Source organism: Neovison vison, chromosome 3 (genome assembly GCF_020171115.1).
Source record: "Neovison vison isolate M4711 chromosome 3, ASM_NN_V1, whole genome shotgun sequence".
NCBI lineage: Eukaryota > Metazoa > Chordata > Mammalia > Carnivora > Mustelidae > Neogale > Neogale vison.
In genome coordinates, this window is record NC_058093.1 from 140,506,497 (window position 1) to 140,533,459 (window position 26,963).

The 26,963-nt window shown below is 50.2% G+C and overlaps 1 protein-coding gene across 1 annotated transcript in view; it reads left to right on the top strand.

Moving 5' to 3' along the window:
* The window catches only part of ALPK2 (alpha kinase 2), a 102,741-nt gene that overhangs the window by 63,139 nt on the left and 12,639 nt on the right, over positions 1-26,963 (top strand). The window contains exons 4-11 of the mRNA XM_044240982.1: positions 613-3,805; positions 7,359-7,506; positions 10,806-10,933; positions 11,034-11,069; positions 15,659-15,933; positions 17,169-17,257; positions 20,882-21,099; positions 26,151-26,199. Coding sequence (XP_044096917.1) covers positions 613-3,805; positions 7,359-7,506; positions 10,806-10,933; positions 11,034-11,069; positions 15,659-15,933; positions 17,169-17,257; positions 20,882-21,099; positions 26,151-26,199 — 4,136 coding nt within the window. The remainder of the gene's footprint in view (positions 1-612; positions 3,806-7,358; positions 7,507-10,805; positions 10,934-11,033; positions 11,070-15,658; positions 15,934-17,168; positions 17,258-20,881; positions 21,100-26,150; positions 26,200-26,963) is intronic.

Below are 26,963 nucleotides of genomic sequence, written 5' to 3' on the forward strand. Positions count from 1 at the left end.
TTTTAAAGTGGAAGAGACATTGTAGAATTCTATAACCTTCCTGGGGCAGAAATAATTGAAAGCGCTGGTGACCAGACATAACCCCGTTACTTCATTAGAAACAGGTTCAAAGGACAGGCCTTTCTCTGTTCTTTAGTAACATTATTAGCCAGCAAGCTACTGTCCTATTTTGGGGACAAAGTTTATTCATTGCTACTTTACAAGCCTTATATATTTCATTTGTTATGATCATGTGAAATGTATCTTTCTGGAGAGATGCACACAAGCTCTGGTGGCTTAACTTGATCAAAATAGTTTACATTCAATTTATTTCTGTCTTTCCTCCTGAGAGACAAGAAAGCATCATCTGACGACTGTCGGAAGGCTTTTTGTTTAAAAAGGGGAATTTGACCAAGGGTCCCCTGGAACACAGTTGCTTAAATGTGCATTTCTCCAGGAAGTCTCTAATAGCTAGAGAGGGTCTGGGGACCGGCGTTTAGATTTCAATCATTCCTGCTTCTTCTCTTGTCCATTATTACAGTCATCGAGGATGAACATTCTTGGGCTCGCAGGAATGCCCAATTGTGGGCTCTCCTAGGAACAAGTCTATTAATATCACTTTCATCTTCCTAGGTGCAAATTCGGGAAACAGTCAGGGAGAGCCTTTATAGCCAGCTGCCAGCTTTCTCAGATCCTGCTGGGGAAGAGTCTGCATTTACTGGGACCACAACAAATTCCTTCCCCAACGCAGGAGGGATCGATGAGGAAGACACATCGTTGGCCCGATACTTGGAGCTAGGAAGCTGTACTCAATGTCCACAACACGGAGAAAAGCAGGACAGAAAAGACCATGCACTTGGAGGTTCCTGGCCAGAACCAGGATATGAGCTGAGCATCCCAGATGCCCATAATGAAAATACATCCCCTGGGGAGCTGTCAGTGCTTCTCCCCCAAGAGGGCAGTGCTGACCCCTGGGAGCCCAAGGCTCTCTCTGTTGCTTCCCCTGAACCCGAAAAGCCCAGCCTCACCCTGGAAACTCCATGCGATGAGCCAGGGGGCAGGGAAGCAGCAAGCGTGTTGGAGCGTCTTGAAGCACGAGACCAAGGAACACGGGACACAATGGATTCTCCTGCTGGAGCCTCAGCTGATAGATATTTGCCTCCGGAAACTTGCTCCACGGACTTAGAGCCGGCAGAGATTCAAAGCAAAGTATCTGATTCACGTTCTCCTGATAACGAGACGCCGGGCATCCTCTCCCACACGCAGCATTCTGAGCTCCCCCAGCGCCCGTGCAGGAGCAGCAAGGGGGGAGACTCTGCCGCGCCGCCTCTTTTTACCAATACTTTTGCCTGGAACATTTCGCAGAAGGCCAGCGAAGGTGGCACAGGGGAAAATTTAGCAGAGACGGAGAACGTCACCTCCGCGCTGGTCTCCGCAGTCCAGCCTGGCCGGGAGAGGCCAAGCCCCGGCGGCTCCGGAGGGTTTGAGGAAAGACAGCCGCTGTGTTCCGACAACAGCTCTTCTGTGCAGTTTCCAGAAGGCGGTGACGAGAGCCCCAGGACCCGTGCCCCGGGCACTGCAGACACACCAGCCGGAAATGGTTCGGTGGTGATGTTTCCTCCTGAGAAGCCGGTGTCTTTAACTGCTAATCTTGAGGGTCTTCAGGTGACCAGGGAAAGTGGGGACACATCAACCGTTACTATGGCCACCAAAGTCCACCCAGCCAAATACCTCCCTGTTTCAATCGCGGAGGACAGTCACCCCAATGGTCCCAGGGAGAGTTCCCCTCAGGCTCCGGAAGGAAATACTTGCCAGCTTCCTTCCAATGCACAGTTGGGCCATATTTTTAATTATTCCACAACAGCATCTCTAGAAGAGCCCTTTGGCCTGGCTCCCGGGGGGCCAGAAGTCCACATGCACGTTCCTCAGCTCCCAGAAGGAGAGGGTTTCTGCCGCACTTGCCCTCTTCAGACTGATAACGATTCTGGAAATAAGAGCCCGGCCGTGGACGGAGCAGGCCGGAGGAGCCTCGAGGAGCATTTCCAAGACAAAGAAAGTGAAACAACACAGAGGATCCAGCCAGAGAGCTTACCCCCAAAGAGTTCTCCTCCTGAAGATGATCTCCAAGAAAGTTGGCCCAGGATGCCTGTTGCCCAAGGGCAGATAAACCCAGTGCCCTCGGACTGCTTATCAGCAAACTCCAGGGAGGAGAGAGGACAGAGCTCAGGCTCGGGGACTAGCGTGTGCGAGGCGGCTGAAGCCGCTGTGGAAGTTGGAGGTCAGGCTCCAAGCCACATTTCTCCTCTCTCTAATATCCCCCTGGAAGAGTCCGGAGGGAGCAGGCCAGGACTTTGGGAAACAGGAAGCAAGCTCAAGATTATAACTCTGGAAGCTTCCATTCCAGAAGTCTGGCCACCCAGACAACAGCCAGGTTCCGAGTCCAAGGAGCTGGAAGCGGGTCCTGACGTTCTCAAGGCTCACGGCCCTCAGGATGAGTCTGGCTCAGCACTTGCCATTGACAGAGAAACGCTCGTTAGTGGAAAATCAGCCGGTCGTGCATCCTGGAGGAGTCTTTCGTCCGAGTATTTGAGCCAACCCAGACTCCTAGAGTCATCAGTGGATCCTGTGGACGAAAAGGAATTAGATGTGGCAGATTTGCTATGCGAGCCTTCGAAAACTGGAAAGAGGGAAAACGTTGATGATGTGAGCCAAAACCGAAAGGGCAACCGAGTCCAGGCGGATCACGCTGCTTTCTTTAAACGGTTTCTGACCCGCCTGAAGGTCGTGGAGTCCTCTGTGGACCCCACGGATGCGGCAGGTGAGACGGTGTGTGCCCGGGCTGAGACGGCGGGGCCTCCCACGTCCTCCGTGTCTGTTGTCAGCGAGGACAGTGAACAGGATGCTGGGCCCATGGGCCGGAGACCGGCCGTCCGGCCCGCCGTCTTGCAAGTCCCGAGTCCTGACGAAGGTCGGGGAGCATGTCCCCGGGCTCATGGAATCGGCCAAATGCAAGTGGGCAGCGAGAGAAGCTCGGGGGAGGCTGAACGCAGTAAAAACGACAAAGCAGAGTCTGTTTTCCCCCCTTTACCTCTTTCTGATGGGCCTGCAGTGATGACTCACGCATGTGTTGGAGCGGACATTCGCGACTCCTCGGGTCAAATTCACGATGTCTCTGAGAAGGGTGTAGTAGGGCCCAGAAACCACCCCTACACATTTTCTGACTCAAAGGACAGAGGAGCCGTTGAGAGTGAATGTGGGAAACATCCACCGTCTCCCAGTGCTCTCCCTCGGTTGCCTTTTACCGCCTGTCCTGAAGGAAACATCACAAACTTTTCAGAAAGACACAAAATCCAGGAACCTACAGGGGAGGAGCCCTGCACCAGGGAAGGCACATCCACCGGCGCATCGGGCTTGCCTGCTGTGACCTTGGCCTCCACGGCAGGTGGATGTGTGTCGGAGAAAGCTCCCGAGATACTGCCGTCCTCATGCCAACAGGGCTCCAGCCTGGGCTCTGGGAAAAAACCCAGGGATGAGAAGCTCGGGCACATGGCCGCCCAGACCCTCGGCTTCCCCAAGTCCCCTGCAGCAGGGAGTGGCTCCGGGGAGGTCAAGAAGCAAGAGGCTTCAGGGAGAGGACCCATAGCCGAGGGCGTGAAGAAGAAACTTCTGTCCAGGGTGGCCGCCCTGAGGCTGCGTTTGGAGGAGAAGGAGAACGTCAGGCGGAGTTCAAGCCTTCTCAGAAGGATTCCTGCACCTGAACCACCGGCATCAGGCACAGATGAGAGACAAGATGCGGAGGAGCCGCCTTGCAGAAGAGAGGGAAAAGGTGAGGCTCCGTGGCTGTTGCTGTTAGCGTTTGGGCTGGCGAGCCGGAGGCCCAGCTCCTGTATGCAGATTGCCGGGCTCTACCTCCAGAGTTTTTTGATTCAAGTTTCGGGCTGCAGAAAGTGGCTTCTTTCTTTCTTTCTTTTTTTTTAAGATTTTATTTATTCATTAGAGAAAGAACACACAAGCAGGGGGAGAGGCAGAGGGAGAGAGAGAAGTAAGCTCCCCGCTGAGCTGGGAGCCCAATGCGGGGCTCCACCCCAGGACCTGGAGATCATGACCTGAGCCGAAGGCAGACGCCAACCATCCGAGCCACCCAGGTGCCCCGAGAAAGTGGTTTCTAACAGGTCTCCAGGTGATCTCGAGAGGGAACCGCTAGAAGAGGTTGCTTGGAGGTAGGTTTAACCAAGGGAGTGTGATTAAGATGACTTTCTGTTTAATTATCCTTTAAAAAATATTTTAAAAGATAAACAGAAGCATTCATCAGTGTAGCTAATTAGTATAATTAAATAGACCACACACTAAGCAGGATTTACAGAAATAAACATTTAGGTACAATTTGGGAGTCTCCTCTTTAATTGGTGATTTTCATTAAAAACAGCTTAATTGAATCCCGGATTTTCTTCCAAATGTGAACATAAAATTTCTTTCCAACTTACCCTCCTCTTTGTCTGAGTCTAAAGTGCCCTGGGGACTCCGTTCCAGGTTTCAAACCAACTGAGTCTCAAAGCGCTATAAATGCCGTCACCGTCACCGCTGCTTTGCAACGGCTCAACCCCAAACTCCACCCCTTAACCCGAATTTTAGCCTCTGTTATTTCAGAGCTCTTCTTTCCCTCCCCATGGGTGGGAGGAGTCAGAAGAGAAGACACCGCAGCCAGGGATGCCATCTGCGCATGCGGGATCTTGATGCTGGGGGCCCCCTTAACGCTAAGGGGGCTTTGCTCCTCCTGCCCGAGTGTTCAGACCTCCACACTGATGCTCCTTATTCCCGTGGACACCGCGGGCCCTCTGCACCTGCTGCAGGCAGGATTCAATACAAAACTCCCTTCAGAACGTTTGGGGGCATCCAGCCAGGTCTCTAGGAGACATGTGTTAAAACATTTAAAGTTGGGGCACCCAGGTGGCTCCGTCGGTTAAGTGTCTGCCTTCAGCTCACGTCATGATCCTGGGGTCCTGGGACCCAGTTCCAAGTTGGGAATCCCAAGTTGGGAATGCTCAGTGGTGAGTCTGCCCCTCTCCCTCTGCCCCTCCCCAGCTTGTGGCTCTCCTCTCTCAAATAAAGAAAATCTAAAAAAAAAAAAAACAAAAAAACACCAAAAACCCACATATTTAAAGAGGATGGAGCAGTATTTTATAAGATTTCTAAAGTGGTTTCAGCCCGAATGGAAATGTCTATTTGGAATCCTTGTCCATGGTTTTTCGAGTTTCTGTAGGAACAAGGACACTGCAGGTAAGTGCGGACTGGTGGAGCTTGTGCTGGGTGTCCCCAAGCCCCCCTGGGTCCACGCAGTGCTCTTCTGGGAGGGAGGCTGCGCTCTCAAACCACAGACCGGGCAGGGAAGGAGTTAATATGTGGGGGGTGTTGTGCCTCAAATGACTCAAAGAAATAAAACTGAGTAACCTTTCCTGGGGACATTCAAAGCTTTCTATTCTAGGCTTTCCACTCCACACTTGGCCAGAATACGCACAGAAGAAAAACCCAGCCACACCCCCAGGCTTCCCTGTAGCTCCTTCGTTTCCATCCCTCCCTTCCTCCCACCCAAAGAGAGGTCCTTTCGGAAGCCCCGAGACCTCTTGTCCAAGCCAGCTTTCTCGCTCTCCGGGACCCTCATTTTGTCCTGCTGCCCACTGTATGCCCTTCCCTCTGTCCCGCCAACTTTCTGTGTTCAGAACTCAGAATGCGCGGTGGACAGGGTTGGCTGCTTTAGGAACATTCAGGTACACACAAATCATCATGAAGGCTGCCCCTGCATAAGTGTTGGAAGGGCCCTTGAGGAATTAGGTCCCAGAGGAGGAGGCAGGCTGGGTCTGGACCGAGAGTTTGAGACCAATGGCCTCAGGACCTAGCCCAGCTAGCCCCATCGGCCATTTGCACTGAAATGGAGGTTGCCATCGATGAGCACTTGGTATGTTTTCTCTCTCCCATCATATTGTCAGTATCTTCAGCTACTTCCTAGTTGGGGGACTTATTCCCTGATCAGCCCATTATCACTTTCTGGGTAGAAAATAAGCTTTTAAATGTGCCTTCTGTTGCCCACATGTCTATTGGAGTCAAGGAGGGAAGAGAGGCACCTTTAATCCATTGGCGACTTCACAGTGGGATTCGCGGGAAAGGGGCAAACAAAGCGTCAGCATCGAGGACTTCTGGCTTGGCGGTGGATTACGTCATGTTCCGGGTTAGCACAGCTGCGGGGTTAGGGAAGTCGGTTTGCAGAAGATTGACACCAGGTTTCCAGTAACCTTATGGCCAAATCACTCTGCCCACCTGGCTGTGTCCGCCGTCCGTGTCCTATTCTAATGTCTGTCCTGCCGCCCAGTGGCTGGCCTGGGCAATGACACATTTCCCCATCGGGCAGCGCGCTCATCCCGGGTTTAATTTAAAAAGCGAACACTTTTGTAGCAACATGGACGGGACTGGAAGAGATTATGCTGAGTGAAATCAGTCAAGCAGAGAGAGTCAATTATCATATGGTTTCACTCATTTGTGGAGCATAACCAATAGCATGGAGGACAAGGGGCGTTAGAGAGTAGTAGGGAATTTGGGTAAATTGGAAGGGGAGGTGAACCATGAGAGACTATGGACTCTGAAAAACAGTCTGAGGGGTTTGAAGTGGCGGGGGGGTGGGAGGTTGGGGTACCAGGTGGTGGGTATTATAGAGGGCACAGCTTGCATGGAGCACTGGGTGTGGTGAAAAAATAATGAATACTGTTTTTCTGAAAATAAATAAATTGGGGGAAAAAAAAAAAGCGATGTTCAAAGAGCTCAGGCTAACCCCCGAATGGTTTCTTGCTCGCTCCTATTTCATTCAAGAAGATGCCTCTCTTTTGCTAATGAAATTGATGTCAGACATCACTGCACTCCGTTAGGATATTTTCAGCCAAGACAATTCAGAGATAACCCACCCATCTGGATTTTATTCTGCTCCTAATCCCCAGCTCGGATTTTGACCTGGACCATCTGGTGATCCTTTAAAAGCATTTCTATTTGGCCCAGGTTTATAGGCTAGGTATCCCCAGCCCCCCACCCTCTTCTTTAAAAAAAAAAAAAAGTCTCTCACATTTCACTTTGTGCATTACAGAGCTCACTCGTGGAGTGTTTTGTAATGAAAAAATGAGGTGGATTAGTTCATTTTTCTGACTGTTTAGGTATGCCACTTCTCCCCTCAGACACTTGGCTTCCTCATCCGTGAACGGAGGGTAATAATTATTATCCCTATTTTGGGGATTGTTGTTAGCATGACATATGACACAATGGCAAAGTCTCTTCCCCACCATGAAGTCTTTCTTTGCAACTGTTGTAAGAACACTGACCTGCAAATCTCTCCTTCACAGCTCCGATATTACTGAAAAAGATCCAAGCCGAGATGTACCCTGACCACTCCGGGAATATTAAATTAAGCTGCCAGTTTGCAGAAATTCATGAAGATTCTACTGTCTGGTGGACAAAAGATTCAAAGTCAATAGCCCAAGTGCAGAGAAGGTGCGCTATTTGCCCGGTCCCTTTTCACTGCTGTTGCATGTTTCACAACGTAGTTCTAGAAGAAAATTATTATAGGAAGTGAAAAGGGAAACTGAAGTCGAAACCCCACAACCCAAAGTATCCAAGACGAGTAAGTAACCGAAGATAGATGTCTAGAGAGAGGAAGCCATGGAGGGTTCTTAGCCGGGCTCTGCCATCCCTGAGTTTTGGGGCCTCAGAAAGTCAGGAAACTTTTCATGAGGTTTTTAGAATCAGGGAAACGGGTCAGATCATCTTCTAGTCGGAGGTTCTGTGGTCCCAAGAGTACAGAGCTCTCTTCTGCATGTCTGTGAATTTGGCTGTGTTCTCTGTGTCATAATTCCCATGAGCCTGACAAATTCCAATGCTGAAAAGGTGAACCCAAAGAAAGAAGAAAAGGAAAACTACCTCTCCACCATGAGGTCGTTGAAAGTAGCAGCTTGGAGGGTGATAAACAGCCCTTTCTGAGATGGGAAAAGCTGTTTGTTTCTGGGATGGAGAGGAGAAAGAGGAGGGAGAGAATCGTTGCCGAGAACTCCCGTGTGGAATGAACCTGGCGAACGGCTTCCTAGAACGCGGTGCTGCCAATACACGCTCGTTCGGGTGAACTGCGGACCTGGAGCTTCATCTGACACACTTGAGGGGGCGTGGCTGCTTCTTAAACAGATCGCTGGGCTCCGTGGAAACGACTGGCACTCCAACAGTCCTCAGGTGCTTTTAGTGCCAAAGGAGGTCCCTGTTCAGCTCCCTGAGTCTCGGAGGTTCCTACCCCCTTCATCTCGCCACAAGTCGCCTGAAAAAGGAAGCACAGCCGGAGAGCTTTCTGTCGAATGAAATCAAATGGGTCCGCTGGGAACCCATGTCCGGAAATTAGGTCCCAAATGCAACCACGGCAGATTTGAGCTACAGTTTCTTTGCCGTGACCTCACTCCAGAACATCTAACTGGGTTGTCATGGATGGAATCACATTTGCTGCCTAAAACGCTGCCCTCATCTCGCCTGTCTTATGTGTGGCTTCCGAAGAATTTTAATGGAGAATAAATGACTTGGTTTTAAAATCAAGGCCGCTCCCTAGAGCTTTATAGAAAGGAAGCACTCATTATTCATTTAAAAAACTTGCTGTCGTTGTGAGCCAAGGATAATTAACCAGTGGGGGTTTCTGCCATCTTGCTCTGAGCTTAGAATTGGCACCGGAATCCTTTGGGTCCCTTTTCCATTTTGAGATGTCTTTAGAAAACCCAGCTTCCCTCTGGGGAGCATTTGGCAACAGTAGGCTTGCCTGTACCGGCGACGCGGGGCCAAGCCTTTACGATCTTAGCCGCTCTGGCTTCCTTCCCTCTTGGCCACACTGGCTTAGGTGCACCCCTTGCCTCTTCTATGGTATATGGAGGATATTTGGGAGGCTTGCGTCCTCTGTATATCAAGAAATCATTTACATTAGTTCGAGTGGCTTTTTAAATGTTATCGAATTTCTTTCACCTTAATTCCAGTCCCTCCAAGAAGTATCTCACTGCCTTGTAAAACATCATTTCCCAGAAGCTAAAATCTCTCAAGCAAGTATAATATAAACACACAGCCAAGATCTCTTTCAGCTCATTAAATAATGAAGAACCAGGAAGATGGTAAAGCCATTCAAAGGAACATTTGAGGAATGGAGATTTATATAGTCTGTGGGGCAAATCCATAATACTTTTGCAAACAGGTACAAAACTGGTTAATATTTGACAGGTAATAAACACTGAGGGTTATCTTTTCTCCTAGACAGAACTTGTAAGTTGCAAGTTAAAAATGTCTCTGGGGGTTCTATTTAAACAGCAAAGTCAGGCACAGGAGCATTCTCCCATTATTAAATTCTCCTTGGGTGACATGTGAAGGGCAGGAAGAGGCCTCCAAGGTTCTCCGTCAGGTGTCAGAGGATCAGGGAATTTGGGTCAGAAGCCACAGAGAGAGACACCACCCCAGGCCTTCTGTGACTCAGCGTTTTGTAGCCCAACAGGAAATCTTCCGCTGGTGACTGGGACTGTCCACTTTCCACCATGCATTCAGGACGCGTTCAGAGGCTGTCTCGGTGGATGATGCATTATCATTTCATGGGCTTTTCTTTCAAGTCATTGGTGCATGAAACATGTGTAAATCAGAGACTTGATGTCCACTGAAAAACCAACCGAGCGTCTCTACTTCGGGGGCTAAGCAACTGAGACAGGATAAGTGGAATCTGGGTTTGAACTGTGAAATGACCCAAAACTGAAACAGACAAACCTGGTGAATGTTTAACAACATTCCGAACAAAACTACAACAATATTTAATGTAACTTTTTGGCTACAAAGTAAATTTTTAGTGTGAGACTTTGGAATGAAGATTGCAGCGTTAGCCATAATTCCCATCATCCCAGATTTGAGGGGAGTGATCCCAAATCACTTGAAGAGGCAGCGTCTTGAGATCAAGGTGAGGACTCCAGACTCAGGCTTTCTTTTTTTTTTTTCAGACTCAGGCTTTCTTGGTTCAAGTCCCAGCCCAACTCAGCTGTGGGAACTTAGGTCACGTGCTTGACCTCTGTCTGCCTCAGTTTTCTCATCTGTGAAGTGGGGATAGTAATACCACTTCTCTCATTACATTGATCTGTGTGTGACATGAAATAGATGTTTAAGTCATCAGTACGATGCCGGATGCATACCAAGTGCTAAGTACACGTTAGCTATCATCATCATCGTCACCACTGGTTTTTCTGTTCATAGCACGGTGCCTGGAACTTACAATGTTGAATGGGTGGGAAGGTGGATGGATGGCTGGTATTCAGTCTGGGGGTATCCTATTTAAAAAAAAAAAAAAAAACCTCAGCCACGTGTCCTTATTTACAGCAGAGACCTCCTTTCTCTTGTCCCCTATTGTGTCTGTGTTTAGATTTGGGTTTGGAATTTTCAGGTCTCCTTCAAGCACAGGGCACCTGGATTGGTAACATAATTGAGGTGAATTCTGAGCAGAAATGTTAATGACAGCCCCCAGAATCCACATTTCTGGTTCATTACTAGCAGCAGCCAAACCTCCCAAATGTTTCTGTCTTAATATTGCATGTTGGAGTGAGGATGTTAAGCCAAAATCGCGCTGATCGTCCCCTCAGATGAATGAAGGATTTGAACAGCTCATCGAGGTCTTGCTCTTTAGCCAACCCACTGGCCCAAAACATGAGGGCAGGGAAGCATGTTTCTTTCTCCGTAAGTGCATTAGAAACCTCCAATCTCAGGACGATGAAGCGTTCAAATATTCATGCCCCCTATTGCAGTGCGGGTGACAACTCCATTGTGTCCTTGGCCATCATGCAAGCTGGTCAGAAGGACCAGGGCACCTATGACTGCTGCATCAAGAACAGTTACGGAAAACTGACCACTGAGTTTAACCTCACGGCTGAAGGTAAGCCTCGGCGGCTCAGTTTCAGGCGAGCTCTAACTCCCCTGCCCCCCAGTTCAGAATGCCCATGCGTACTGAACACCCTCTCTGCCTTTTCTTCTAGTTCTGAAACAACTCACGAGTCACCAGGATCTGAAAGGTAAGCCAGTCTTCGGTTGTCCAAGGACATGGGCCCTCTGTAAAAGCGTGAAATAGCTCCCGGAATCAAGGGCAGAAGCAGTATTCCTGCTGACTCTTCCAACCAAGTAGGAGAGAGCACAGGAATGACTGAGACACGAAAGACAATTTCAAGCTAGTTGCAGGCCTACCATACGTGCGGGACGTGACGACTGTCCGGAAGTGTTAACGGAAGATCAGACTGCAGGTGCGGTGCTCCACGACACCTTGGTGGGCTTTGAGGGAAGAGTCCTCCCTGTAAGCCTCAGGCTGGCGTCCAGGCCCTCTGCAGGCTGTTTTCAGCCTCTGGCACTGTTGTAACCTGTTCTGCATCTTCAGTTTGCTTGGCAGTTTGACTAGCCCATCCGATTCCAAAGACAGCCCAGTGTCGAGGGGAATAACTTCGTTTGCATCTTAATGAAAATGAGAGATGGGTTTGGATGCTTTCCTTTGGCGTTTGGTGCTGGTATGGCACCAGCCAAACAGGGGGCTCCTGAGCAGTCACCTGCCGCTGGGCCACCTAGTGTAGCTTGGTGGAGTCCATGCTGGGCCTGTGTTTCCTCTTAGGGAAAATTCCCTGCCCCCGCACACATGCCCATCCCCACCCAGTGGCTGCTGGGAAATGTTTAACAACCTGCCCAGGGTGTGTGGGGGAGGGTGCACTGATTTGTTGAGTTTTCTCATTTCTGTGGTGTAAATACTATCACCATGGCCAATTTTTACTGCTCATGTGAGATGGAGAAAACACGGAGCCAGGAAGAGATGCCCACTGGCAGCGGGAGCGAGCTGGCTGCAACCCACCCATGCACACCCACCTGTGCACATCCACCCGTGCATGACCACCTGTGCACACCCACGTCACTGACCATAGCTTTTTGCACCTCGTAGGAGCTTTGGTGACTTTTAGAAGAGATGTGAGTAAAATGGATAACTCAGTTGATTCAGCCTCATAAAGTAATTTACCTTGTGGGCTGATTTTTAGACAAACAAGAACACCTGAAGACGGGGAGGTCTTTGTGGAAACAAGACAGTAAATGCGATTATGATGGAGGAACACCTAGTTCATAAAGGGCGAGGAGCTGGGATCCTGACTTAGAAATGGTCTAGCAGGGACGCCTGAGTGGTGCAGTGGGTTAAAGCCTCTGCCTTCGGCTCAGGTCATGATCTCAGGGTCTTGGGGTGGAGCCCCGCATCAGGCTCTCTGCTCAGTGGGGAGTCTGCTTCCCCCTGCCTCTCTGCCTACCTGTGATTTCTCTCTCTGTCAAATAAATAAATAAAATCTTTTAAAAAAATAAAAAAGGAAATGGTCTAGGAAACACGTATCATGATATTTATATCATGATATTTATCGGCAACAACAAAAAAGCTCTTTGCAAACCTATTCAAATGCTACGTACCTGTCTTTAGTGTGGAGTATGCTTGTATGATTTCAGATCCTTTTGCCATGTCTGCCCCCCTATCTCCCCAAAAGTCTAAATATGCAAAAGGATGTCCTTCCTCCTTATGCTTGAGAAAACAAAGTAACTTCCAGAAGAAGAGCTTCTCTGTGTCATCAGCTTAGCATTGCTGGGTGTTCACATGCCGGATACTTGCCACAACCTCGTTCATTTAGGTTCACATAAACTCATTTTTCTAGGTGTTTACCAGTTAGGAACTGGTAAAAGAGACCCCAGTGGGGATGAGCTGCTGGTCACCTTATGAAAACAGTGCTGATGTAGCCCTGTGACTCCAGCCAGAGCGTTTGGGTCTAGACCCAATGACATCACCTCCTCCCAGTGTCAGACCGCCCTGTGACTGGGGGGGTCCAGTGTCAGTGACTCACTGGAAAGTGAGGGGATCCCATACTTTCCTCCCCATCCCCTTGATCTTTCAGATAAAGAAGCCTCAAATGACTTCTTGATCACCTTTCTTGTTTGAGGGAGTCTCTCTCACATTTTATTAATTGAGTTCTCTAGAGGAGGAACAAATAATATTTTACAAGTTGGTCCCTAATTAAAAAACTAATAAAATCAAGCTCGTGGGAAGGCCCCAAATGAAAGATGGTCCAAATAAAACACAAGCAAGCACAATTTAATGATAGCACACAGGGCTTTCAAAGAAAAGTCCCAAGATTTATTTTTTCCCTTTCATTGTTTTATCTTTAAGTAGACATTTCTGTTGGAAATTATAGATGGAATTGTTAATTATACCTAATATAATACTATACAGAAAATGTCCCTTGTTATTTCTAAGCACATAGTCTGGACAACTTTTGTGTTAAATCTGATGCATTTCTAAGTACTTGGTACACACATTTCTGTTAAGAATAATTGAGTTTCAGGAATTTGGGGGGATTATGCAAGAAAACACAATGGGGAAATGCAGCTCATATTTATTGGGCTCTGATGTGTTCACACAAAACACGTCCTATGTTCACTAAATGGTATTAGGACCCAAACTGTTAACATGAACTTAATCATGTAACTAGAATTGAGATTTGGATTATATGTATTAAAAAAAAAACAAAACCCTTCTTCATTTTGTGATCCCATTTGAAAATTTAACTTAAGAAAAAACTATCCTCTTCTCCATAAATTAATTTCTTTTTCTGGTTCTTTCCCTAAGGTTGACATCTGTGATACAAGGATCTCCTTAAAAATCTGCCTGGGAGGCGTTTGGGTAGCCCAGTTGGTTGGGAGACCAACTGCTGGTTTCGGCTCGGGTCATGATCTCTGGGTCATGAGAAATATTTGCCTGGGACAATGTCCCATGGGCTTCCTGTTGCCCTACTTTTCCACCCCAGTTCTCTCTAGAGATCCAGGACAGGTTACTTGGCCAGAGGCTCCTGCTCGGCTTGGTGAAATCTTGGAGAGTCTTTCTGTCCACTCTCCACTGGCACCTTCAGCCCTTTTCCTATGTGAACCACTCCCTCCCCCCTCTTCTTTTTCTGTCAATAACTAGGCCTCTTCATTCATCCCCAGAGAGGGAGAGACGCAATCCCAAGCAGGCTCCACACCAGCAAGGGGGCTCCATCTCACGACCCCAAGATCATGACCTGAGTCGAAATCAGGAGCTGGACACCCAACTGTCTGAGTCCCCCAAGTGTCCCAAGAATAATTTTATCTCCTTATGCCTTTAATAGCTAGCTTCAGGCATAGACTGTTCTTAAAACACATGATCTGAAAATATTTTTAAAAGCAGAGAAAAAAATGTTTCTCTGTGCAGTCAAAGTAGAAATGTGAAGTGAGATTTTTCACACGACCCAGGATTTCTTTCTTCCTTAAACATTCAGAAAGATGTTAGTCTTTATCGACTTTGAGAATTGGAAGACATTTTTAAAAATCTAAACAAACTTACGTCACTGAAAGCCGTCTTCTTTTCTTCTGTTAGCCCATCAGAATGCTGACTGCTCGCCTCTAGTTTAAAAAGGAGCCTTCTGATTGCCTCCATTGTCACCTGAAACATGGAGAATCAAATCTGAAGAAAGCTGGTACTAGAAAAATAATTCTATTTATCTTTTTACAAATAAATCCAAAATGATTAGACTTTTTTTTTTTTCGGTATTTCTTCAGAGGCAGTTCCTTTTACTGTTTGGTTTTTGTCTGCCTCTTTCTTTCTTTCCTTTTTTTTAAAAGATTTTATTTATTTATTTGACACAGAGAGAGGGAGCACAAGCAGGGGGGAGCGGAGGTTGAGAGAGAGAAGCAGGCTCCCCACTGAGCAGGGAACCTGATGGGGCCTTGATCCCAGGACCCTGGCACCATGACCCAAGGTGAAGGCATGTGCTTAACCGACTGAGCCACCCAGCCGCCCCATCTGCCTATTTCTTTTGTCTACCACAGACATTCTCAACACAGGGAGGCAGTACTGCTCCCGAGAAGGCAAAAATTGCTTCTTAAGGAGGCAAAACAAAACAAAACCCTGTACTCCGATTGTGTGTGCAGCACAGATATACACATAGTATGTACACAGATAAACAGTACGAGTGTGGAATTAAAATTTCAGGGTAGGGGCAATTTGGAAAAAAGTCTAAAAAGACTCCTTTCAAAGGGCAATCATGAGAAGAAAGGTTGAGAAGCATCGATCTAACACATCTAATCACTGGTCCCTCCTCTGTTCTCCACCCTTCACCTGTCTTTTCAACTTGCTTTTAATGACCTTTCACGGTCCTTTCTGTATTTTCCAGGTCTGTCTAAACTGCTTTTCCTGGGGAGCCCAGGAAACATGAAATTAATCATGTAACTCGAATTGAGATTTGGGTTATATTAAAAACACCGCTTCTTCATTTTTGTGATCCAATTTTAAAATTTAACTTATAAAAAAAAACTGCACTGTTTCAACTTCTTTTCCTTGCCCCAACCAGTCTTCTCCCCTCTCCCTGGCTCCGCGGAGGCCTCGCACGGGCCTTCCCCCCACCCCTGGAGGGCTCACCCCCTTCCCCACCATCTCATCTCTGAGCTGGGCCTCCGTGGGGAGTGTGGTTTCCCGGTCCGGGCTCTGCGGGCCAGCCTTGCCCCCAGCCCTGTGTGGGAACACGCGTAGCCGAGAAGCAGCACTGGGGGGTCTGCTAACTAAAGGCGAGCTGTGTTTCAGGATGTGAAGAGATCGAATTCAGCCAGCTCATCTTCAGGGAAGACTTCCTTAGAGACAGCTACTTCGGGGACCAGCTGCGCGGTCAGATCGCCACAGAGGAGCTGCACTTCGGGGAAGGCGTGCACCGGAAGGCCTTCCGCAGCAAGGTGATGCGGGGGCTCACGCCCGTCTTCCAGCCCGGCCACGCCTGCGTGCTCAAAGTGCACAACGCTGTTGCCTACGGGACCAGAAACAACGACGAGCTCATCCAGAGGAACTACAAACTCGCTGCCCAGGTGGGTCCACCTGCCCGGAAGAGTCAGCCGGATGGGACTCAGCCCGAGTCTGGAGGTCCCTCCCTGGTGTCTGACCCCGCCTGGGATCCGTTCTGTTCCTAGGGTGCCCCATGAGGTCCTTGAAGGTTTGAGTCCACTTGGACACAGGACGTAAGCAAGCTACGCGGGCTGCCCGGATCCTCAAGCATCCCCAAGAGAGGAGTTTCTAGATTGCTTTGCTTTTTGGTTTGGTTTATGGAGGGGTGTGGGGTATAACCAGAAGGCCGAGGCTTCGTCCTGTTTCCTGCCTTTCTGAGTTTGAGCCGAGACTCCAGCCAAGTTCACGCATCCCTGTGTTACTGAGTCGCAGAATCCTGAGACAAGAATAGATCTGGGCTTCCCTCCCTGCCTCCCCTCCCGCTTGGGCCCATGTATTTCACGCTTGACGCCAGCTTTCGGGAGTGCTAAGACTAGCTCTGTCACAAGCGAGGTGCCCTGCTAACACTGTCCCCTGGAAAACAATTAGGTGAGACTTTGATGAATCTCCTGGGTCAAGCCACCCAGGATGGTCTCAGACATGCTGATGTCAGGTGGGACTTGCGGCTCATGAAGGCAGCCCCTCTTCTGAGGATAGGATTTTGCCAATTGTATTCCTTTCTCCCAATCAACCGTTCTTTTTTCTATTCTTTCACTTCATTCTCTTTCTGCCTCATGTACCCTCTGGTCCGGTCAGGGAAAAGCCCCAGCATCCAGACTCCCTCTTGGAGAGGCCCTACAGAGTAGAAAGCAGAATTCAGTTTGCTTTTCCAGGGCAAACAGTCTTGTCAAGGTGTTCACTACCCACAACCCTTGTCACACCCCTGAGGAAGACTTCAGATGGGAGAGCTCACAGGCTGCCCAGCAGGTCCCCCAAGCTTTACCTGACATCCTGCCCTGGGGCCAGTCCTCTTAGCCCAGGGTGAATTTCAGCCGTGCACGTTCTAGAACTTTTTTAGTTCAGGATGCCTGGCCCCAGAGACCGCTTGAACTTTACCTGGAGAGTTCCTGCAGGTCTCAGAGAGGCTCTTCCAGTGGACAGCTCTAGGTTGTAGCGATGCAGCGGTGTAGCAATCACTGTTACTTCTGGGCCCCCAACGAGGGGATGGCTGGGTTTGGGAATCCATTGGCTTGACCCACACCAGGAAACCTGATGGGCTTTACCGCAGCTCTGAATTTCCTCTAATCACTTGTCCTTCCCATGCGTGTGGGTGATGTAGGAATGCTACGTCCAAAACACCGCCAGACACTATGCCCAGATCTATGCTGCCGAAGCACAGCCTCTGGAGGGCTTTGGAGAAGTGCCGGAGTAAGTGTGTTTACCTGCTCTTGTGTTCTTACCTGGGATCTGTTGGGGACTTGGGGGGCTGGAGGGAGGAGAGGGTGAGAAGGACCAGCAGGACAAGCATTTCACCTGTCTGTCTGTCTGTCTGGGAGCTATGAAAGCACACGTGTGGGCTGCTGTCCTGCTCCCTACCAGTTGCCAGAGGCTTACAGAGAGATATTTGATACATATTCTTTAAATCAATGCACGTACGTATGTACGTGTATAAGGATAGATGGATGAAGGATGGGTAGATGGACGGAGAGATGGATTCAATAAGTGTATCATATTAAATAGAAAAGAATAGGGTAGGAAATGAATGGGATAAATGTATCGTGTTAAGCAGAAAAGAAAGAGTGTCTACTTCATGGATATTACAGTGTCTCAACAATAAGCCCGCCCAAGAGAACACGAGTCTATCACAAAGCAATTACCCTACGGTGAAAATAAAGTATGGTGCCGTGTCTAAGAAGAGTGGACTGGGGATCAGCAGTGTAGGAACGTACCACCCCTTTCCTGGAACCCTGCAGAGAGGAATCACACTGATTATTTTCATCTACTCATTGGCCAAATATGGACTGAACCAAGCAGATGTTTGGGGGTCTGGAACTTGTGGTTACTAGCCTGCTCCTCTGGTTGAGATCATGTGTGGGGGTTTAAGTGAAAAGAGAAAGAGGTATGCCAGGGCACATTGGAGATTTCAGATACAACAGCCATTTGTGTATCGGTAGAAACTTGGAGAGGAAGGAAGGAAGGAACCGTTGCCTTCATCGACCCTGTCAGCTCACAAAGGGGTAAACATACTCTCCCTGAGGTGGTGTATCGGGCTTAAAGTATAGAAAGCCCAGGGCTTTCTGCTCTTGGCCAGGAAATGCTTAGCGTACTTTTTGAGTTCATAGACATCTCTCAGCAACTTCAAGGAAAACTAACATAATGCAAAGAAAATACACAATTGCTTTCTGTTAAATCCCCTGAGACCGCAGTCTGGAGTGAGTGACGGCTCCGTGTCACGGGCCCTCGCACGTTCTCGCTCTTCTCTGGCCCCGGCCCAGTGTCTGCCCCCGTCAGTTCTCAAGGAGGAAGAGGGTCAGTTGTGTGAGCTGTCCGCAACGCACAAGACCGCGGCACCCTCGGGTGGGGCACACCCAAGTTTTGTGTGACTTGACACCAAAGTTTGGGGGCTTTCTAAAAAAAACAACACAAAATTATGGATATAAAGATCGGTGCAGGGACTTGAGAAGGGCTTATGCTCGCGAGGGACACGGGGCTGATGAGTGTCTCTGGCAGCCCCGCATATATGCCGCCGGCCTAAAGATAGATTGGGACATTTGGTGTGTAAACACCTGTCCCTTCCTTATGGGGGAAGAATTGGTGAGCGGATGAATGGTAACATATGGAAGGATGGGGGTCCTCGCAAAGGCATCTGCTCCTGATTCCCTGCTCACTGGACCAAAATCAGAGGATTGCGCACTGGGAAACACACACACACACACACACACGTACACACACACGCACACACGTGCACACACACGCACTCACACACAGACCTCTCCCCAGCGCTGTCCTTGCAAAGCAGGGGCTGTGCCTCTTCCGTGTTTGCTCTCCTGGTGAGTTTTCGAGATTCTGGCACAAGCTACTGGGGAGATGTTTACTGGGTGAAAAGAATAGGAGGGTGAGTCGCCAGTCACCACGGTGGGGCCGAGACAGAAGTCTGGGGCACGTGAGGAGTTCAGTTTGGGCTGGGTTCAATCTGAGATGCCATTTAGATGTGGATCGAAGAGAGCGTGAGTCAGGAACTCAGGGAAGAGGTCTGGACTGGGGATGGAAAGGTGGCAACTGTCGCCGTACGAACCGTCCTTCAAGCAAGGAGGTCACTAGCCGGTGTGGGCGGAGAGAGCAGAGCTCTCCCTAAAGGCTGGGGAGAAATGAGGCTCCAGAGAAGGAGACAGGAAGAATGTAGCCAGTGGAGCAAGAAGGAGACCAAGAGGAAGTGAGTTTCTGGAAGCAGCGGGAAGGTGCTTTGAGATCTCACTGTGTCCAGTGCCGCTGAGGGCACGTGAGACCCGGGCGCAGAGGAGACCGTTGGACTCGGCCACACGGGTGCTGCGGGGGCCCTCCGTTAGTGGGCTCGCCTCTGTGAGGGGGTTCCGGGGCGAATGGGAGGGGAGGGATCGCCCACCATGAGGCTAAACTGACCTGAGTTTGGGTGTCAGCGCTGAGTCAGGCGTCGAGGGGCGGAGAGCTGTCCCAGCGTGTCGCTGGGCCCCGGCAAGGATGCTTCTTAGACGGAAAAGCCGGTGGAGGAGGCGGGAGAACTTGCTGGCGAAACATCCCTGAGCGTTAGAGGGGTTGGCCAGACCCGGACACCAGTGGGAGAAGAGGCGTGGGGGGGTGGCGAGGAGGCGTCCTCCATCGTGGGGGGCGGGAGGGGGAAGCTCTCTTCTGAGTGTTTCAGTCTTCACAGTAAAACAGGAAGCGAGAGCGTGGCTGGGGAGGGGAGGAGCAGGTGTGAAATACCAACTAAGGTGCTCCAGCGAATGGGCTGTGCTGAAAACCGCAGTCGGGACGCATCCCTTCTCCCCCGGGGCCGCCGTCCCAGTTGTGCAGTGTGCCGCCTGATCTCCCTGCTCTGCCCTTGCCCCCGCACGGCCCCTTCTCTGCAGAGTGGCAGAGTCCTCCTGCCACAAGGATGTGTGATTGCGGCACTCCTCTGTCCAAGACCCTCCAGTGGCTTCTCATCCGAATGGTTTTTCAAATGGCCTCCAAGACCCCACAAGTTCTGGCTTCCCATTCGCCCCCTGTCCGCACCCACCTGCTCCCATCTCCCCTTTGCTGACCCTACTCCAGCCACACAGGCCCCTCCCTGCTCTTGGAACCCACCAAGAATGCTCCTGCACTGGTGCCTTTTCCCTTTGTTGCTCCTTCTACTTAGAATGCTTCTCCCATGGATACCCTCATGGCTCCCTACCCCGCCTTCCTACAGGTCTCTGCTCAAACGTTCTTTCTTAGCAAGGCCTCCTCTGCCCTCCCTCAGTAAAACAGCATCCCCCTCCCTGACCCCGGTGCTACCTAGCACCTTTCCACTGCTTTATTTTTTCACCTAGCCGCCCCTGGCACTATACATTGACTTGTTTATTGCCTGTCTCCCTCATTTAAATGTAAGATCCTTGAGCGCAGAGCCTCTGTGTTCTTTGCTGTTTTTTGGAACAGCTCAGAAGACTGAGATAGAAACCACTGAATGAGTATTTGCTGAATGAATGGAAGGAAGGAAGGAGGAAGGAGGGAGGGAAGGAAGGAAGGAAGGAGATTTGATGAATGGACACATGGCCAGTGGGTCACTGAGACAGGACTGCAATGCAAACATTCATTCCTATGTGGGCAGTCAAACTCCATCCCAAGGAGGGCTTTCTGACCAACTCGAGGCACAAATGAAAGACGGAAATATATCTTCCCTCCTGCTGAGCTGTCATTGTGGTCGGGGGTCTGCCTATATCTAGTACAGTCCAGGAATTTGTTCTGCACCTGCTTCCCCCAAGTGAAGACAGAATACCCTCAGTCTCCATTTCCAGGTGAGAACGTGATGTGTGGCCGTGCTGTCTTGCCTTCCAGGATAATTCCTATCTTCCTCATCCATCGCCCTGACAACAACATCCCGTACGCAACCGTGGAGGAGGAGCTGATCGGCGAGTTCGTGAAGTATTCCATCCGGGATGGGAAGGAGATCAACTTCTTGAGGAGAGACTCGGAGGCTGGTCAGAAGTGCTGTACCTTCCAGCACTGGGTATACCAGAAGACAGGTGGCTGCCTCTTGGTCACGGACATGCAGGGTGAGGAAAGCAGCCTGACCTGGCTTGCAGGGGTGCCGTGGGGCCTGGAATGTTCCTTGGGGTGTGGATGGGAGGAGAGGGAGCGGTCGGCCAGATGCCTTTAAGCATCTTTACCAGCAGGAGGTGCTACTAATGTCTCATCAGAAACAAGCCTGAAATGAGCAGCCAAACGGAGTAATAGAGGGCATTATAATAATTCACGCCAATAACACCTATTACCACAGGTGACCGAAGACTGGCTTGATTGCTCTGTCCTCTACAGGGGCAATTCAGAAATGTAGAGGAAAATCTGACTGTACCAAAAGATAAATTAAGACGTAATCGTTGGTTCTTAATAGGGCAGTTGCTTTAGATTTTCAAGTCCTGCTGGCTAGTTTGCACATTTTCAATTTATATGCAAATCGACGGGAGTGCATTTTTCCTATGAAGTGGGGCTTTGACAATTAGGGTACCCAGAGAGACTACCCTGAGACAAGCTGCAGTTTGAGGTTCCCCAAGACCTCCTTTTGTTTCAGCAATTTGCTGGAAGGACTCACAGAACTCAGAAAATCCTTTACACTCTTGGTTATGGTTTCTTACAGTGAAAGGGTACAGACTCAAATTAGCAAAAGGAAGAGACTCCTGGGGCAGAGACAGGGGGAGGCCCCGAGGGAACTTCCAGGTGTCCTGTCACAGTGGAGCGGCATAGACAGCACCAACGTCTCCCAGCAGTGATGTGTGTGGCCGCGTGCATGCTAACTGCCTTCCGGGGAAGTTCGCCCAAACCTCAGTGTTCAGAGATTTTACTGGGGATCCATCCCATTGGCATAACTCGTCCCAAGATGGACTTTGGTCTCTAGCCTCTTCAGAGGTCACACCACCGCCCCAGGTAGACAAAGACGGTCTTACCAGGCGGGTCATTCCAGGGCTTGGAGGTTACCTCTCAGGAGCCGGGTGGGGATTGAGCCTTTATTTGGGCAAGGTGAGTCCTTTCCTGCACACTCATGGTCAGGTACAAATATTAGGGAGGGGATCCCAGGCGACCCTGCTAGGAGAGAGGAGTATGACAGGCAGTGGACAGGCAGCCAATAGGGAGCCTTGGAACACAGCCAGTTCCCCGCTGCAGGTCACTAAAGGTCCTGCCTGCTGGAGAGACTCTGGGAGCTTGTGCAGAGCAGGCCGCTCAGAATTCTCTCACACAAGGAGGGAGGGAGCAGTGGTATTTATACACCAGTTGTCTTTCGCTACCAGTGGGCAGCTACTCCTGGTGCGGGTGTTAATGCCCCTGAACTTGCCACCTGCCCACGGACAAGCCAAGCTGAGCAAAGCGGCTCCCATGAGCTCAGGCAAAGAGATGCTGGTGGCACGGGGATGGGGGGGTAGCCAGAGTGCACGGAAGTGGTTAGGGTGAGGACAGTGGGTGGGGCACCAACAGTTTCTACCACAAAGGTTTTCCTTTTCCTCTTCCTTTCCAAATAATACTGTGAAGAAAAATCTGAGCTATAACCGTATGCCTGCCGTACGTCAGACCTTGTCGCAGGCGAGGATCTCCAGCCCTTGTTATAGCTGCTGGTAAAGAGCAACACGGCCTCCGGGGTCTGTTCCCACGGCTTCCTAGCTGTGAGCCTCGGGCAAGTTACTTCCCTCTCTGCGCCTCAGTCCTTTACCTGAGGGGTGAGGAGGTGGGGGGGGTATTGGGGGGCTCAAACAGGCTGGGAAGTCACGTAGCACAGCACTGCCACAGAGTGAGTGTTCCCCGATTTTTTAAACTTTTTATTTTGAAATAAACACAGACATAAGATGTTGCAAAAAGGTTCAAGGACATCCCCCTTTGCGTATGTACTCATTTTTTCCTATGATTTCTGTCTGATCTTCATAAGACAAAAGGAAGACATAGACGTAAGACAAACAGAAGACAGAAGTCTGAGAGGAAAACATTAGGACCCCATTTTACAGATGAGAAAACAGAGGCCTAGAGACAATGCTTTAATTGCCTGCTGTCACCCAGCTAATAAGCAGAGGAGTCTGAGACCCTACCCTGTGGCTTCGGACTCCAAAACCCAAGCTCTTTCCACTAAACCGCAAATTTACCAATTTGTGAGAGATTTCCAAGTATCTCCCGAAATTAGAGCATCCAGTGAGGGCCTTCTTGAGGGCCAGCTGGGAACTGCAAGGTCAGAGCCTTGCGGGTGGGGCCGATCTGCATATTGGAGGCTGCATACCCGCTCAGCTCCTTGGAGACTCCGCTGCCACACGTACACACACGCACGCACACGTACACATGCGCACGATCTTAATACACAGCTCTCTAGTTAGACTCCGGCTGTGTGGGTCTGGATTCCCCCCTCCATCTTTTCTCCCTCAGCGTTAATTTTGCAATAAGTATAGTTCTTCTGCTGAAAAGCAGCGCCCCGGAGCTCCGCGCAGGGTTCGTTTTGCTTCTAGGCACCTGCGAACAAGCTCCGTGGAATGTAACATCTCTCGGTGAACGGCGTGTGCGGTCCATGGCGCTGGCATGGTGTCTAACGGGGTGTTTTTACTCTCTGCTGCTGGGGGAAATCTCGTTACTGTCATCATCTTTGGGGAGGAGATAGCACATCCACTCTCTAGAGAACCCGTACATTTTCTAATTTGACTGACGAGATGCTGGCACTAGGATGAAAAAAAAAAAAAAAAAAGCCCAGACAAACCCAAACTCAACTATGACCTTCTCAGACTCTTAAAAGCAATCCCTTCCCTTGCTGCCGTAGCTGCTGTAGCTTGTTGACAGGATTGAGGGGGCTTCGGCAAGCTTGGGGATGAAAGCCCCGCGTGTGGTTGGGCCCTGAGATCCGCCCGTCGCTGAGACCACGAGGGTTCAGTCACCCCAAAGACCCAAAAACCCAAGTTCTGGAGAACAAATTCCTGATGCTGCCTACTTCCTTCCTTTCGCCAGAAACGACCCGCTATCCCCTGCTACCTCCCATGGCTGCACACTAGAATTACCTTTTGGAGATTTTGATTGAACTGCCAGCAAATTACTGAACTGAGACGTTTCCTTTTCAAAATTATATTCTCTTTTTCTCCACTGTGAGTGATAGCTGGTAATTGCGAGAGGCGGGAAAAGCGATCCACAAGTTCAAGGACATTTGCCAAATGACTTCTTGAAATTGGACTAAAATGCAGCTCAGAGCTGAGATTTTTAAATACAGAGCTCCACAAAAACAAGATGTCCGAAGAAGGCTTTTACAATTTGGTGCCCTTTTTCCTTTCTTTCTTTCTTTCTTTCTTTCTTTTTTTTTTTTTTTTTTAAAGCGCAGCCCCTGTAATAAAGGCTACATGAAGCACTTCTGCATACGTTCTAGTTGTTAGATTTGGGAGAATGAGGTGAATCAGTCGCCCACTGCAAAAGCGGCCTTTAAAATGCTCACTGGCCCTCCGAAGTGCCGGGTCTGATTAGCTCATAGGTGCACGCGGCAAAGCGGCTTCTGTCGGACCAGCCAGCCCGAAGAGCCGCATGGCCTGTGTTTTTGCCGTGCTCCGGGCAGAGGCTGCTGACTCAGAGCATTAACCCATTAGTGTTCCTCTCCTGGGCCTCTGAAAGCAGCGTTCCCAGCGTGGAGGCTCACGGAGCTTGGCGGCCATCACGTCTGACCTCGGGGGGGCCTTGGGAGAGAGAGGACGCTGGTTCCTTGGTCCACACCCCAGACCGGTTTCTGTGCTGCCAGGCCCCTCAGAGAGCGGGCCACCCGCAGGCCATGGGAAATACAGTGACCACAGGCCTGGGGGGGACAAGACGTAGGGGCGAGAGAGGAGGAGGCAAGCCAGGCAGACTGGTGGGGAGCACCGTGGACCCCATGCTCCGCCACGGAGGGCCTGTCACGAGACTGTAGGAGCGCCCTTGAGGCGGAGGCCCACTGAGCTGGAGCCCGTGCCCATGGCCACCACCCTAGAGAGACAGGAGCCGAGCTGCTCCCGGGTCTGGCAAGGAGAGTCTGGAGAGGCCCGGGGCCATCCACACTCTGGGCGTCGGAAAGACTTGTCTTCCTCCAGATCTGGAAGAGGTCAGGGATGCGGAGTAAGACGGGGACAGGGTGAGGGCCTGGCTCTTCTCTGTGGCCCCAGGTGACAGCGACTCTTGCCCTTCCCCTCCCTGCAAGACAGAAGGATTTTCTGTTTTCTTTATGTCCCTGGTTCCTCAGCCACTCTCTCGACTGCTACTGCTGGAGAAGCAGAGGTGAAAAGCCTTCTGTGTTCTTATGTTTCCATCAGGGATATTGTGGCTTTTTGCTGAACCAGAGTGGGACGCTCAGGCAGCCGTGTGGATGGCTGTGGTGTTGGTAACCGCCCCCACAGGGTTTAATGGGTAGAGGTTGGGATGAGTCAAAGGGTCAGACCATGGGTCACAGTGGCCAGCATCTCCAGGCCAGTTGTGACAAGTCTCCATGTATAACTCAGGAGTGCGTCCCTGGGCCTAGAGCCAAGCCTGAGAATCTTCCCTCCTTGATTGGGAAACCATCATTATGGAGATGGGAAATGGCTTGGGACAGTTCCTGTGCCATCTGCAACTCTCTCACGGCCGACCTCACCCCCCACCCGCCGCACACATGCACGCCACCTGCCACTGCGGTGACCCAGTGATGCAGACAGTCCCCCGTCGGAGCTCTTCTAGGGAGAGAGCTTGCGGGGCAAGCAGCGAGCTTCAGAGCCACTCGTAGGGCTGCTGGCCTGCCTCCTCCTGGAGCAGGGATGGGCCAGGCACACAGGGGGCATCGCTGCCCAAGCTACAAAGGGCAGAGGGTGGCGGTGGGTGGCAGGCCCCACCATTGGATCCCGTGAGACACAACTCCCCTAAGCTGCTGTCCGAGGGCTGCCGTCCCCCCATTATTATCCTGCCAAGCTGGTTGTATGTCCAAAAGACTGTCAGTGTCGACAGAAAGAGGCCTCTACCGCTGAAACAAGGAGGAATGTGTGTTTATGTAGGAAAGGAAGGCAGGGGGGGCTGTCACTACCCCTTCCCCGGGAAACCATGGCCGGTCCTTTCCCAGGAGCCCCGGGTAACACAAATCCCATTTCTGCTCTCTCTTCCATAGGTGTAGGAATGAAGTTAACGGACGTTGGCATAGCAACACTGGCTACAGGGTGAGTAGAAAAAACCCCAGCACATCTCATTCGATTCTGAGCTTCCAAAGCCCTGCCGGGCACACGCTGGGGAACTGACGGGGCCAAGTCGATTTCTTGTCCTAACTGCGGATGACAAATGTTCCTGGGATGAATTCAATTCGCTTCTCTCACGTACATAAAATATTTATGGGCTTTGTTCTCCCAGAGAAACACATTTGTTTTCTAACTTTGCAACAAACAAACAAACAAAAAAAGAACTCTAGGAAAACAAGGCAGGAAGAATCGCTTCCAGGAGAGCGGGGTCGGCGTTGGGGGGAGGTGGTGGTCAACGCCAACATGACTGGAATTTCTTTAAATCATGAACGTTCCATCTTTCTGCCTTTGATAGCTTCACTATTAGAAACTTCTTAAATTTCTTCTTTGCATTTGAGCGCAGTGAATTCAATTTGCGTATTTTTAATGTGTTCCCCACCCCCATCCCAAAAAGTCCTTCCTGAGGCTCCCACACTTCCCTGGAGGTGGTTTCAGGAGCAAATGGCAAGGGAAGAGCTGTGATGAGTTACTCTGGTGTTTGCGTGGCTTTGTTTCCCAGTTTAGTGTAGGGCACTGCTTGGTGCCCTGTGGGCTACGCCCAGACAGCCCTGTAACATCTTACTGGCGTATCTCTTGTACACCTGTGCCTTCTGTCTGCTTTGCTGGACCACCATTGAGAAAGCAGGCGATTTGTGGTTCTTAGTGAACATGAAGTTCTGAGTTGGACCCATGTCCTAAGACAGTCTGTC